This window comes from Panthera pardus, unplaced genomic scaffold (genome assembly GCF_024362965.1).
Source record: "Panthera pardus isolate Hobbes unplaced genomic scaffold, ASM2436296v1 HiC_scaffold_17, whole genome shotgun sequence".
Lineage (NCBI taxonomy): Eukaryota > Metazoa > Chordata > Mammalia > Carnivora > Felidae > Panthera > Panthera pardus.
The window spans coordinates 54,476,963-54,492,810 of NW_026526732.1; the positions used below are offsets into that span (position 1 = coordinate 54,476,963).

The 15,848-nt window shown below is 44.5% G+C and overlaps 1 protein-coding gene across 6 annotated transcripts in view; it reads left to right on the forward strand.

Moving 5' to 3' along the window:
* The window catches only part of SCML4 (Scm polycomb group protein like 4), a 124,961-nt gene that overhangs the window by 63,737 nt on the left and 45,376 nt on the right, over positions 1-15,848 (forward strand). For all 6 annotated transcript variants that reach the window (XR_002078248.2, XR_008422931.1, XR_002078247.2 and 3 more), the window contains 2 exons: positions 12,112-12,241; positions 14,411-14,611. Coding sequence is in view for 3 of the 6 variants with exons in the window: in XM_053904603.1 (XP_053760578.1) it covers positions 12,112-12,241; positions 14,411-14,611 (331 nt within the window). In the remaining 3 variants the exon portion in view is untranslated. The remainder of the gene's footprint in view (positions 1-12,111; positions 12,242-14,410; positions 14,612-15,848) is intronic.

Here is a 15,848-nt window from a genome sequence, read left to right on the forward strand (position 1 = left end):
AGTATTCCATTGTGTATATAAACCACAATTTCTTTATCCATTCATCAGTTGATGGACATTTAGGCTCTTTCCATAATTTGGCTATTGTTGAGAGTGCTGCTATAAACATTGGGGTACAAGTGCCCCTGTGCATCAGTACTCCTGTATCCCTTGGATAAATTCCTAGCAGTGCTATTGCTGGGTCATAGGGTAGGTCTATTTTTAATTTTCTGAGGAACCTCCACACTGCTTTCCAGAGCGGCTGCACCAATTTGCATTCCCACCAACAGTGCAAGAGGGTTCCTGTTTCTCCACATCCTCTCCAGCATCTATAGTCTCCTGATTTCTTCATTTTGGCCACTCTGACTGGCGTGAGGTGGTATCTGAGTGTGGTTTTGATTTGTATTTCCCTGATAAGGAGCGACGTTGAACATCTTTTCATGAGAAGGCACACTTTTAAGTTTAGTTTGTGTTTTTACCGTTTTCTCCATCACTCTCTTAAGTCTGTAAGTCAACAAAGTAGTAAAGTCAGCCCTAATCCATAGCATTCGCCAATTTCCAAGGTGGAGATGTTCCCAACATGCCCAGGTTCAAGGCGCCAAGATGACATCTAAGGACATGGTGTCGGTATTGATAATAAAATAGACATCACATTAGACAGTGATGAGTTTTGAGTATCTATTACCTTGTTATGAATGTATTTTAAATTAATTCTCTGGAAGCATATATACTTTAATGTTTAATAATCACCGTGTTTAACAACTTGCAATATTCCTGAAAATATAAGTCATCCTTTGTGTACAAGCCGGCTCCAGCCTCCCACTGCTCTGAGCTCCTCTATGCACATGATACCTGTCACTGGACGTGCCATGTTTCCTCTCTCATCTGCAGGGCCGACCCCACTCCTGCTGATGCAGAGAACTTGGCCTCCTCACCAGTTTCTGTAAGAAACCCAACCACACCAAGCATTCCTTGAAATGTGTGGTCTCTATCAAAGATTGTTGGGGTCAGAGGGCGTAGAGACAGCATCCCATTAAATAATTCTCACAGATAGATGCATTCTTCTGAATTTCCCTTTATCAAGTGTTTGTTTGTTTGTTTTCCCTTTTCTTTGAAAAAGAAAGGGAAATTTTCTTTTCCCTCTCGCTTTTCTCTCTCCTGGTACCCATGGAGTACCAGGTTCATCATCTCCTCTCTCAGCTTCCCTCGGTCGGGAGGAAATTAAGCCATTCTTCCCTGCCCTCGGCAAAGCAGCAGCCACCCAGGCCTCTCACCTCTGCTCTTCACCAGTTTCAGTGGCTGCCTGGGTCCAGAGAAGAATCTGAACCCAGCACAGAGATGGTGGGAGAAAGCTCCAGCATCCTCACCCTATCTCCACCATGTTTGTACTTCTGAAAGGCCCAAGAGAGCCAGCCCATTTCCCTCCCACCTTCAAGCATCCCTTTCTTTCTTCACTGTGATGTAGGCAGTTTATTGTATTGGGGTACTTTTATTTTCTTAGAGAAGCTCAAAGATAGCTTAGCTAGGATCTCAGATTTAACTGAAGGGCATGTTGCCAAAGCAGGCCTCCAGGCCAAGGGATACTGGCCGCTCCATCCCTTAGGTGTTCAATCTCTCCTTCAAGTGCAGGGAGAAGAATGTATGGGTAGACCCAGAAACAGGCTGACTCCTAGGAATGGGATTAGGTCATTGGCTACAACCTTCTTGTTGTTGGAACTGATTTGCATTTCTAACAAGCAAGTTTTTAGACTAAAGTCTGAGGTTAAGCACAGTGAGGTATTGAGTTTTCCCTAACTCTACTCCCACAGCATCTCATCAGAACCCTGGGGGAGTTTTATGTGGAGAAAGAGGGTGAGTCTAAAGGAGGAATGTGCCCCCAAGAAAAGCTACGGCAGGGACATGAACAAAGTTATTCTCAAGTAGGGCTGTAGAGGGGAAGGAAGGGAGGGGGGACATGATTTTTTTTTTTTTTTAATATGGTATATTGGTTTCCTAGGGCCACTGTAACAAAGTACAACAAACTGTGTGGCTTAAACAATAGAAATTTAGTGTCTCACAGTTCTGGAGGGTAGAAATCCAAGACCAGTCTACACCTTGGCTCATAGAAGGCCTTCTTCCTGCATCTTCACATTGTCTTCCCTCTGTACTTGACTGTTTCTGTCCAAATTTCCCCTTTTATAAGGATACAATCATATTGGATTAGGGCCTACCTTAATGACTTCATTTTAACTGATCATCAGCAAAGACCCCATTTCCAAATAAGGTCACATTCACAGGTCCTGGGAGTTAGGGCTTCAACATCATTTTGGGAGACACGTTTCAACCCCTAACATCCAGTATAATAATCTTTGCCTTTTAACTAGGCATTTAGTCCATTTATGTTTAAAGAAATTACTGATAAGTTTGGGTTTAAATGTATATTTTATTTTGTGTGTTCTATTTATCTCATTCATTCTGTGCTCCTTTTACTCATCTTTCCTGCCTTCTTTTGGATTTTTTTTTAGGTATTTAAATTTTTTTCTACTCATTGAAAGTTAACACTCTGTTTTCTATTGAATTACTATTCGGCTTGTGGTAGTATCTTTTCAGAGATTCTGCACACTCCCCTCATTGTCAGGTGGGGGTGGGGGTAAGGTGGGGCAAATTTACATCTGGCTCGTCTTTATCCTGAGGTTGTAGCCCTTTGGGTGAGCCCTGAGCTCCATAGCAATTCCTGAGGCCTAGATTTCACTTATATATTGGCCTGATAATTCTTTATATATTATCAGCCCCTCTGTACTTTCATTAACCTTATATTTTATCCATTACTTGTGGTTGTTTTCAGTTGATCCAAATAACCTAGTTTTATTTTTTTTAAACATATTTTTTAAATGTTTATTTATTTTTGAGGGAGAGAGAGTACGAACAGGGGAGGAGAAGAGAAAGGGGGAGACACAGAATCTGAAGCAGGCTCCAGGCTCCGAGCTGTCAGCACAGAGCCCGACGTGGGGCTCAAACCCACCAACCGTGAGATCATGATCCGAGCCAGCATCCGATGCCCATCCGACTGAGCCACCCAGGCGCTCCAAATAACCCAGTTTTCTATATTTTCAGAAATAGAATTACAAAGAAATTTAGGATGCCACATTTCTTCTATTCAACATTCAAAACATGGCACTGACACTGGTTTTTGTCTCAAATTCTATGATGTTTTCAGAAGTAGTCTAATGCAGGGTATATACGCATTATGGATTAGAAGAGAACTTAGAAACCAACAATCGACCCAATCTAATGGCTTTGGAAGATGAAGCCGGGAAGCACTGAATGAGTTGCTCAGAGTCCCATGTGAACTGGTGGCAGACCCAAGATTCGAATCCCAGACCTAACTCTGAGCCCTGTGCTCTGGCTGTTCTCCTGCAGGGCATCAGCAATGTGTAGTTGATGACCGAAATCATGCCAGTTCTCAGTGTCCACTATGTGGGTGAGGAAATGTGGGCGCTCTCCTTCTCCATACCATCTCTCCATACCCTCTCTCCATACCATCAGCAATGATAATAACAAACCTTTATGAAGTTCTACTTTGCATTAGCCCTATGCTAAATGTTTACGTCTAAATCTTGTCACGTCCCTGTGAGGAGGTATTGATATCCTCACACAAGTGAGGAAGGACAGGCTCCAAAATCCTAACTGACAAGACTTAAGACAGGGTTTGTGTGTGGCTGAGCTGGACTTCGAGCACAGATTCCAATGTAGGTGCCCACGGCCACCCTGAACTTGTTTTTAAATTTTGCTTTGTTGGTTCATCTCTGCTGATGTGCAGGCAGTCCCCTAACCACACTCTCTGTCCTCAGATTACCAACTTCTTGCTGTTAATCTATGAAACGTTGTTTATTTGGTACTTTTGTTTCTGCCACGTTTGCATAGTTCTAGAAAAATACTGCAATTTTTACATCAAACGACCCTTCCTCCGTTAGCATCCCCTGGCCACACATCTCAGTTTGCAAACAAACCCTCCCCCCCCAACTCTTTCCAGTGATTCTCTAGTAAATGTCTTAGAGAAGGTCTTCCCTGAAAGACAGCTGGAGCAAGAAGCTCTCCAGGCCCTTATTTTGGATCTGTAAATGGAAAAGAAAGATGAGCTGCCCCCATATTCCATATTCCCCAGCCCTCTTTGGTGGAATCGCCAGCTGGCAGGGGCCAACTCCTTACTCTTCTGCTTCACCCACCACGATACTCTACCCCAGCAAAGCACAGCCCCTCTGGCAGCCACTGGAAACCATGCCCTGGGTGAGGAGTCACCACACCCGTTTGATTGAGGTTTTGAATTTCAGGTAAAGGTGCCAACTTTGCCAGCCTCCGTACAGGGTTGTTGGCTTTGAAGGTCAAGGATTAGCTCCAATATGTCAGAGCACAGCATCCTGGGCACCTAATCTTCCTCCAGTCTTATGCATCCAAGAAAGAGGCTTCTCCTCCCTTCTTCCTCTCCATTTTACCCAGTTTATTCTGCCAGATCCTGCTTTTAATACTTTACAAATAAACCATATTTTTGGAATACCTTTAGATTTACAGGAGAGTTGCAATGATAAAACAGAGATTCTCATGTACCCCACACCTAGTTTCTTCTGTTGTTAACATTTTATATTACTGTGATACACTTGTCACAAGTAGTAAACCAATAATAATACATCATTATTAAATAAGGTCCATATTTTATTCAGATTCATTAGTTTTCCTCTCTTCTGTCCCAGGACCTATCCAGGATGTCACATTAACATCTTGTTGTCATGTCTCCTTAGGTTCCTCTGGGCTGTAAAAGTTTCTCAGACTTTCCTTGTTTTTGATGACATTGGCAGTTTTTAGGAGTATTGGTCAAGTGTTTTGTAAAGTGTTCTGTAACGGGTTTGTCTGATGTTTTCCTAATGATTAGACTGGGGTCATGGGTCTCTGGGAAGAAGATTCCAGAGGTAAGGTGCTATTCCCATCGTGCCATGTGGAGGGTGCATACTATCAACATGGCTTATCACTGTGGATGGTGACTTGATCACCTGCCTGAGGTGGTGTTTGACAGGTTTCTCCACTGTAAAATTACTTTTCCTCATTTCCATACTGTCCTCTTTGGAAGGAAGTCACTATGTGCAGCCCACACTTAAGGAGTGAGAAGTTACACTCCACAAACCGTTTGGAATATTAATGCATAGGAGGTTTGTCTCCTCCATGTGTCTCTCTAGTCAATTATTCATTTATGTCAGTATGGAGTCATGGATATTTACTGTATACTTTGAATTATAATCCATTACCCATTCTTTATTTATTGCTCATATTGTTCTAGATTTGGACATTACAAGCTCTTTTGATTGACTCACATGTTCCTATGACCTGCCCTCATCATTGTGTGTTTGTGTGTGTGTGTGTGTGTTACTTTATTTTCTGGGACAAGATGCCACAGGCTCATCTTGTGTATTTCTTGCCCTTGTCCTAGAATCAGCCATTTCTCCAAGGAGCCTTTGTTCCTTTTATTGAAGAATGGTATTAGAAACCAAAATAGGACCATGGTGTTTTGTTCTGTCCACCTAAAAAACAAAACACAGCAGTGGTGCCTGGGTGGCTCAGTCAGTTAAGCCTCTGACTCTTGATTTCAGTTCAGGCGATGATCTCACAGTTGGTGAGATTGAGCCCCAGGTCGGGCTCTGCGCTGACAGTGTAGAGCTTCTTTGGGATTCTCTCCCTCCCTCTCTCTGCCCCTCCCCTGCTCATGCTTTCTCACTGTCTCTGTCTCTAAATAAATAAATAAACATTAAAAAAAAACCCAAACATAGCAAAACACAACAAAACAACAACAGCAACAACTAGCAATGGCAAAGACAAATTCCTTTCCAGAGGAAAGCTTGGATACATTGGGCAACAGGTAGCTCCCCATTCCACATGGGAGAGGCACTGGCAGAATAGGCCCCACATCACACCAAAGGACATTCCTAGTCACTGAGCTCATTTCTATCTTAGGAGCCCTCTAAAATCATATGTGACTCCCATTTAGGAATGTTTTTTTTCCCCCTTTATGTTAGACAATGAGAAAGAAATTTCAGAATGCTAACTCAAAGGTATCCCTACTGATGAGAATTTTTTAAAAGTCGTTTACCACCCACAGTTGCATGAGTTTTTCTTCTTTATTCAAAAGTCCCACTGTTGTTTTAGATGTTGGATGAATTCAGAAAGTTGGCCCTGCAACCACCTGACTTTTTCTAATTTCTTGAATTGCTTTATCTGGGCAGAAATGACAGACAGAGGTAACAACCAGCTATAATTGTATTACTTCATTGGAGGTGGGTTCAATGAACAGATCCTTTTGTAATAAATATTAACACAGCAAGTCATGGTGCTTACATGAACAGTAAACAGTGTCTGGCAACCCAAGTCTTAGCTGCCATCACTTTCTTCACCACCATCACCATCCTCCCCATCCTCTCCGTCCTCCCTGTCCTCACCGTCCTCACCATCGTCACCATCGACACTATCATCATCTTTCTAGGGAAGGATCATGAGGATCTTTGTGTGATTTACTTTAAGACCACAGGCGAAAAAACGACAACCTGCCAAATCTTGCCTTTTCCCCACCAACATCATTATCTGTATGTTGGTTGGAGGGCTTTCAGCCTGTAAAGGAGGATGTAACCAGGCCCTTCCAGAGTCTGCTATCCACAGTCCTTGGGCACTGCCACCACCAGCCTCTCCATCACAAGGCATGCAGGGCAGTATATCATTCCTCGAAAGACTGTCAAAGGGACACTTTGTGCATAATCTGGGAGAACAGGCAGCGTAACTGTAACCCTGTCCCACTTAGTAGGTGAGGGAACCATGCTGAAGTCAGTCACAGCAGGTTTCTGGTCTGCTCCCTCCCACCACTAAGGTTTCTTTCAGATTGTTTTTATAGTATTTAGCAGTGTATTGCTACGTGATGGGCCCTTTAATTTTTCAAATGCTAAATGCAGAATATGGTGAAGTCTCTGTTGTTAATTATAGCTTCTGATGAACACAGTCTCTCGCAAGAGCCCCAGATGCTGCACCCATACAGCCCCGTGTAGCCAGTGTGCTCACTTTTGACTGGTCTCCTTTTAAGTTCATTTTAATGAACTTAAATTCATGTCCACACATCCCACTGTGCCTTCCACGTTGCTCAGCAGCCACACCCTGTGCCCCCACTTCTCCTACCCTCCTAGTTCATTAACACGCTCTCCTCTGTCCTCACACTCAAGCTTCCAGCCTCACTGAGAAACTAGTAGCCATCAGAAGAGACCTTTTGTAAGCTCCCACCTCCACATCCACCCACCCCAGATCGAGGCCGTTATATTCTGCCTTGCAATAAAATAGATGAAAGGTCCGTGTTTCTCTCTCAGGCCTTGCCATCCCCCTCCCACGCACCCGCCTCCATTCACTAAATCTCATCCCCTCTCACCTACTCAGAGTCCTGAAGCTAGTAGCTCTGCACGCACGCCCTCGTATCATCCTTTCTTCCCTCTTGACTGGATTATTTCCATCAGTCTTAATACATGTTTCTCCCATCTCAAATACCAAAAACCTTAAAAGATTTTTAAAAACGTTTTAATTGTGGTAAAAGACACACAGCATAAAATTTACCCTCATAACCATTTCTTTTTAAAAAATTTTTAATGTTTATTTATTTTTGAGAGAGAGAGAGAGAGAGACAGAGACAGAGTGCCAGCGGGGGAGGGGCAGAAAGAGGGGGAGACAGAATCCCCAACAGGCTCCAGACTCTGACAGCTCAGAGCCCGATGTGGGGCTCAAACCCACGAATCGTGAGATCGTGACCTGAGCCGAAGTCGGACACTCAACCGACTGAGCCACCCAGGCGCCCCTCATCACAACCATTTCTAAATGTACAGTTCTAGTGTTCAGTGTATTCACATTGTTGTGCATTCAATTTCCAGAACTTCACCTTGCAAAACCAAAACACTGTACCTGTTAAACAACAACTCCCCATTCCCTCCTCCCTCCAGCCCCTCGAAAGCACTATTCTACTTTCTGTTTCAATGCATTGGACTATTCTAGGCATCTTATATAAGTGGAAACATGCAATATTTGTCTTTTGTGACTGGCTTATTTCACTTAGCAAATTTCCTCAAGTCTCATGCATATTGTAGCATGTGCCAAAATTTTCTTCCCTTTCAAGGCTGAATAATATCCCCTTGTGTGGATGTACGACCTGTTGTTTACCCATTCATCTGTCAACGGACATTTATAGTTGCTTCCTCGTGGACTGTTGTGAATAGCGCTGCTATGAGCATGAGTATCAAATACCTCCTGGTTTTCAATTCTTTTGGATATAGACCCAGAAATTGAATTGCTGGGTAATTCTATTTTAAATTTCTTGAGGAACTACTATACTGCTCCATTTTACATTACCACCAAGTGTTCTGATTTCTACACATCCTTGCCACTACTTTTTATCTTTTATTTTTATTTGTTTTTGATAGTAGCTATCCTAATGGATGTGAACCATTTGATCTGACTTGTCTTTCTTGCTACTGCTAATTTTCGGCTCCCCTTTCAGACAGGCCTCCTTGAAAGAGTTGACTTTACCTCCTGATCCCAATGCTTCTCCTCCCATTATTTCTTGAGCTAATTCTAATCAGGTTCTCATCCCACCCACTGTACAACCACCTCTCTTGCTGAGAAGTTGCACATCTAAGGGCCACTTCTAGTCTTCCTTGTCGGACCAGAGCTTTTGACATGACTGATCACCCTCTCCTTTGTGAAACACTTTTTACATTTGGCTCCCACAAGGCCATACTCTCCCAATTGTCTTTCCGCCCCACTGGATGTCTTTCCTGTTTGTTTGTTTGTTTGTTTGTTTGTTTTTTAATTTTTTGGGGGGTGCCTGGGTAGCTCAGCTGGTTAAGCATCTGACTTCAGCTCAAGTCATGATCTCGTGGTTCGTGAGTTCAAACCCCGTGTCGGGCTCTGTGCTGACAGCTCAGAGCCTGGAGGCTTCTTTAGATTCTGTGTCTCCCTCTCTCTCTGCCCCTCACCCACTCATTCTCTCTTTCTCTCTCTCAAAATAAGTAAAACATTTAAAAAATTAAAAAATTTTTAACGTTTATGTTCATTTTTTGAGAGACAGAGAGAAAGAGAACATGAGCAGAGGAGGGGCAGAGAGAGAGGGAGACACAGAATCTGAAGCAGGCTCCAGGCTCTGAGCTATCAGCACAGAGCCTGATGCAGGGCTTGAACTCACAGACCATGAGATTATCGTGACCTGAGTTGAAGTTGGCTGCTTAACCAACTGAACCACCCAGGCGCCCCTTTCCTGGTTTGTCTTGCTGGTTCCTCCTCATCTTTCCAAGACTTTTCATATTGCAGTTTTGCAAGGCTCAGTGCTTAGATTTTTCTCTTCTCCATCTATACACTCCTTCCATGTTATTCTCTGATGATCTCACTCATTATCATGGCCTTAAATGTCAACTCTATATTGATGATTCTCAAATTAAATCTCCCTTTAGACTTTCCCCCAGAATTCCATACTCTAGTACATGCACCTGCCTACTTAACATCTCTATTGGCATGTATGCATCATAAACTTGACACGTCCAAAACCAGCCTCTGGTCTTCCCTAGTCTGTCCCCCCATCCCCCAAACCTGTTATTCTATCTACAGCCTTCCTAGCCCAAACCTTGGAGTCATCTTTGACTCCTTTCTCTCTCACACACACCACAGTCAGTGTGTCAGTAAGTCCTGCTGGTTCTACCTTGAAAATCTATGCAGAGTCTGTCTACTTCTCATCTCCTCCACTGCTATTAACCTAATCCAATCTACCGTCATCTCTCATCTACTCTTGATTAGTGGCCTCCCGCTTTTGTCCCTTTTATCTCTCCTCAAAACAGTAGTCAAATTGTTAAAATGTTAGTTTAGATCCTGTAGTTTCTCTGCTTTAAAGAGCTCAGGGTAGCGGCACCTGGATGGCTCAGCCTATTAAGTGTCCGATTCTCGATTTTGGCTCAGGTCATGATCTTGCAGTTGTGAGACTGAGCCCATGTTGGGCTATGCACTGAGCACAGAGCCTGCTTGGGATTCTCTCTCTGCCTCTGCCCCTCCCCAGCGCACGTGCATACATGCTTTCTCTCTGTGTCTCAAAAAATACAATAAAATACAATAAAATGAAATACAATAAAATACAATAAAGCACAATAATAAAATGAAATAAAATAAAATAAAATAAAATAATAAAATAAAAAGGAGCTCAGAGTAAGTCAAAGAACTTACAGTGTCCTGCAAAGCCCTGTGGTTTCACCTTTCCAGTCTCACTATTGCTTCCCTATGTTGCACAAACCCTCCAGGCATGCTTTTGTTTCGGGACCTTGGCACTTGATATTCTCACTCACTGGAATATTCTTCCCATGGACACTGGTATGACTTGCTCCCTCATCTCCCTGGAATCTTTGGGCAATGTCACCCAAGAAGTGCCTTAACCACCCTATTTTAAAACTTCAGTCTAGGGGTGTCTGATTTCCTCAGTTGGTTGGGCATCCAACTCTCGATTTCAGCCCAGGTCACGATCCCATTGTTGTGGGATAAGATCCCACGCTGTCAGCACAGCACAAAGCCTGCCTGGTATTCTTTCTGTCCCTCTCTCTGCCCCTCCCCTACCTGTGCGCACTCTCTCTCTCTCAAAAATAAACATTTAAAAAAATAAATAAGATTTTAATCTAAAGTATAACTCAATTACACTCTATTCCCTTTTTCTCTTTATTTTTACCTCCAGCTATTATCACCTTCTAATATACTATATCATGTACTTTATTCCATTTGTTGTCTATTTACCCCCAACAGAATGTCAGTTCCATGAGGGCAAAGATGTTTGTCTGATTTGTTCCCTGTTGTATCCCTAGTAACTAGAAGAGTGTCTGGCTTGCAATAGACACTCAATACATATTTGTTGAGTGAATACATGAATAAATGTAGAATGAGTGCATAATTAGCAGTAGGAATACTGTTTTTTCAAGACTGTCATTATTATTCTATCCTAAAAGTCCAGGAAGCAAGTTAGGATATGGGTGGGGTCGGCATATATATTTACAACAAAATACACACCCTTGCTACTCAAAGTGTGGTCCGCAGACCAGCAGCATCAGAACTGCCTGGGAAATGCAGAACCTTAGGCCCTACCCCAGACTTCCTGAATCAGAATCCATCCACATTTTAATAGGACCCTCCAGGGGACTGAACCTTAAAGTTGAAAGGCAGTGGAGCAGTGGCCCCCAACCTTAACTATGTATTGGAATCATCTGAGTACATGTTACAACTCCTGATGCCTTGGTCTCACCCCAGAGATTGATTTAATTGGTCTATAGTAGAGAACAGACACAGGTCAGTGGTGAAGAGGTGAAGTGACTGAAATATTCATTATTTTTTTGGTGGAGAGTGAGGATTAGAAGATTTTCTGTCAAATCTTGGTACAGAGAGTGACTTGTTGGCATTGACATAATCAACCAACCAGTCATCTCCATCTTATTTCATAACAGTAAATTTCAATTCCTCATTTGTGATTTCAAATGAGACCTTCAAGGCAGCGGCTTCTCACTACCCGACAATACAGTCATATCCACACTCGGGCCGCCCTTGACAGTCTCCACTGCAGGAAATAAACACTGAGCAGTATGTAAGCCCCTTGGAGGAATGTCTTCTGCTCTCTTTTCCAGCAGGATCCAGTGATCTTTGAGAGTAGAAAGCTTAGCAGAGACTGAGGAGGGATTCAGGGTCAGTCTCGGGGTGGCTGTTGGGAAAGCCCTGACCACAGAATTCTAGGTATTTGCAGGCTGGGAATTCTCTACCCTGCGCCCTGCACTCAGAGAGCTTACACGCTTCAACGGTTCCTACCTCTTGTGTTCCCACACTCACTGCCTGACACAATCATTTCCTGGGTGACTCCAGTATAAGGGTGGGGTGCAGAGCTGACCTCTGAGTGTGACCCCAAACATGAATCTTGAACATGAACTTGAATCTGAACTTCCTTAGCTGCACAATAAAAAGGCATGGAAACATGATAGAGTAGCAGTGGTTAATTGACATCCACGAAAAATTTGGGGCAAGTGTAGGGAGCATTTCCAGATTTTCCTTGACTAAGTGGTCTCTGTCTTGCAGCTCAAGTCTCGGGTTCTTATGACTCCTTTAGCCCTCTCGCCTCCACGGAGCACACCGGAGCCCGACCTCAGCTCCATCCCTCAGGATGCAGCCACCATACCCAGCTTGGCCGCCCCACAGGCTCTCACAGGTATGTCAGCCGAATGACCTCTAAGGCTGTGATGGTCAGCCAGCCATCTAGCAGTTACTTTGTGAACTGGAGAGCTGCCACTGGGATAGCTCTGATGAAGGATTTAGTGTGTTAGCTGGCAGGCAGGACAACCAGATTTCTCTGAGAATATTAGTTTAAGTGTCTCACAGGTAGGATTACTTGAAACTTGGTTTTCAATGCATCTCAGGTTCAGCTGGTTGCCTTGGGGTGGGACTAGAAAGAGTGGTGTGGTGGCCTGGTGTTTCATTTTCAGAGCCAGGTTTACTTTCCACCGAGAGTGATCCTGCCCACCTTGAAGAGTTTCCATCTCTGTGTTTGTACTTCCAGATCCCCTAAGGACCCTAACCTCTCTTAACCCCACCTGGTGGCTCCAATCCAGTCAGCGTAGAGCTCAGTCCAGTCTTTCTCATGGGGTGTCCATCAACAAAGAGTTCCATCATGAAAGTACCAGCAGCAGGATGGCGTCTCTCTCTCACACACACATAAACTGTCCTCATCACAAGCCATCCCTACTCCTGTCCCACTTAAATCCATTCAATTCCCTCCCATTGCTTTTAGGTAAAAATCAAACTTAATTTGGCTGATGGAACCCTGTGGTTCATTGCTCTCCTTTCAGTCCCTAGAAGTGCTCCCCCCCCCCACCCCTACCCCATAAGATTTCAGCATATTGCCTTCCTTCTATCTGGAATGACCTTCCTGCTGGTCACCCTACTCCTCCCTTGTATCTCAGTTCAGGCATATCTTGCTCCAGAAAACCTTCGCTGACTCCTGCCAGGGTCCCCAGGATGGGCCCTCCTAGCACTTCCCTAGTGTCTCTCTCGAAGCCGTGGTCCCACACGGCTTCCTGTGGAGCTCTGAGTAGCTCTGCCTCCCCAGCTGGGCCCAAAGCTCTGGGAAGCCAGGGACTGTGTGAGTCTAGTTCACCATTTTCTCCATAGGGCCCATCTAGCACAGTGCCTGGCATGAAGTTCCCTTATTGATTAGATATCCTTAATCATCTGGGATGAGTTCAAGGGAAGGCAGCCTGGCGGAGCAGAAAGAGCACAGGCCTTGACATCAGAAAGTCTTGAGTCCCTGTTGTACCACTGATTACACTTTGGACTTTAGAACAGCGATCCAACCCTTTAAGCTTTGGTTCCTTCATTAGTAAAGAAGTAATCATACCCCACTCTCAGGCCCATCTTGAGAATCAAACAAGATAAAGTGCCCAAAGTGCCTGGAATAGAGTAGATGCTCAATAAAAACTTTCTTCACCTTTGTTGTTACTGTTTCATCCTTTCCAAATCCTATTGTTGTCCCCTTAATGTCCCTTTTCAACACTGCTTTGCACTAATAGCCCCCAAAGTAAGTTCCTCATATCCTGGGATGAGGGTGGAGACAGCCAAGGAGTTGTTAACATGGGGAAGAAACTATGACACCTACTATTAATATTTACTTAAAAATTTTCTATTTCTTGGTTATGTTTTAAAATGCATGCAATATATTAAAATAGTCAAGAATGTATATAACCTATAAAAAAAAAACACTTTTTGGGGCATGTGCTCCAAATTTGTTTACTGATGGGGTATATTACTTTAAAAGTGTGGGGACCATTGGTTGGGCTTCCCTAAACGGGCAGCTGAGTATTTAAAATCTCTGAGATTATAAATAGCACTCTCTTTAAAACTTCACTGAATATATAGTCTTTGGATAAGCAGCCGTGTCTTAATTTTCTGATTCACTGAAGGTTAACAACAACAACAACAAAATTGGCAAACATTACATGTAAGCTTAACAGCTCCTTTGGAGGAGAAGGGAAGATTTTGGTGTGTGCATTTTCAGTATGGAAACACATTTATACACATGGTTCACATGGGTCTCCATTATTGTCTGCAATTCAGATTCGAGTACATCACAGGGGACCAACCTGTCTATCTGATCCCAACCAAGAGGTTCTCTTGAGAGCAAGCCTCTGGCAGTTGGGAGTGATTGGCTCTTTTCCCCCTTTTCCTTCTTACATTGGGAAGAATCAGTCCCACTTTTGTTCTTCTCAGCTTTTCCCAAGGTGAGGGCCAAGGTGGCATGGCTGAGGCATCTTCCATGCACACAGGAGCAGCCGCCTGGCCTGATCCCCCTGATGCTGAGGGCTTCATGGCTCTGTTTCCACAGTCTGCCTCTACATCAACAAGCAAGCCAACGCAGGGCCATACCTGGAGAGGAGGAAGGTGCAGCAGCTCCCTGAGCACTTCGGGCCTGAGAGGCCGTCGGCAGTCTTGCAGCAGGCCGTGCAAGCGTGCATTGACTGTGCCCACCAGCAGAAGCTTGTCTTCTCCCTGGTCAAACAAGGCTATGGTGGTGAGATGGTATCAGGTAAGGCCCGGGGGCACATTGTATGAGAAAGGACGTTGGTGTCTCTCTGAAGATGGAAGAGGTCATATTCAGGCTTGGGGGACAGTGGCTGTGGCCAGGGTCTATCTTCCATCCACTGGGCTCCAGGGGCCTTAGGTTAGCTTGTGTGCTGACGGCCTCTCTCTGGGCTTGAGGAGAAGATGCTTCCAGACTTCAGTAAGAATCCTCACCTTTAACTTTTCTCTCACCCACCCCCCGCTTCCAGCTCATCGGTAAATCCTATTGCTCTAGCTTCAAAATATATCCAGAAGCCAGCCATGGTTCACCACTTACAGCAGCTACTCTTGTTCTTTAAAAATCGAAGCCATAGCGTGCCCCTCCTCTGCTTTGCACCCTCAATGGCTTTCATGTCACTCCAAGAAAAAGCCCATGTCCTTATGACGACCCAGAGACCCTACGTGAACTGGTCCTGGCTACCTCTTTGATCTCCTGGTCACTTCTCTTGCGTCCTCACTCTGCTGCAGCCTTGCTGGCCTCCTTGCTGTTCCCCCTGTTATCCTCCAACCATGCTCCTGCCTCAGGGTCTTTGCACCTGCTGTTCTTTCTGGAATGTTCTTACCCCAGCTGTCCATGCTTGACTTGCTCCTGGACTTCCTTCAGGGTTCTACTCAATTACTGCCTTATCCAGGAGACCTTTTCTGAACACTTGGTCTAAAATATCAGCCCATGTCACTATCTATTCTTCCTTGCTCTGCCTCATTCCTTCTTCATGGTACATATCACCATGCAGGGCAGTGGGGAAGCTCATGGTCTCAAGCCCCTCTTATAGGGTGAGTTGTTTTTTGTAAAAGCCCTTCAGGGTCAATCCCTTTTCCCATTGTTACCACCATCCTCCAGGTTCATCCCTGCCCCAACAGCTTCCAGAGGGAGTGGCAGTTGTCACCTAAGGTGAGAGGCAGAGTTGGGAGTGCTGCCCTCTTCATATGTTTGGCTGTAGAGGCTCTTTCTGCCTTACCCAAGTCTCTAAACAATCATTATTACCACCTGCCCTTAAGCCTCAGAGCACCACCCCTTTGCAAATGTCTTGACTCCAAGGGTACAGCATGGTGTCTTCTTTGGCCCAGCCTCAAGGCCATGTCCTCTGTATCACCAGGGAATAGGTAAAGACTCTCCAGCAACGGGGTGGTGCAGATGACCCTGCTGGCCAAGAGTAGGTCAGGGGAGAGGGGCATCTAATATCGCTGTGTCAGGAAGAACC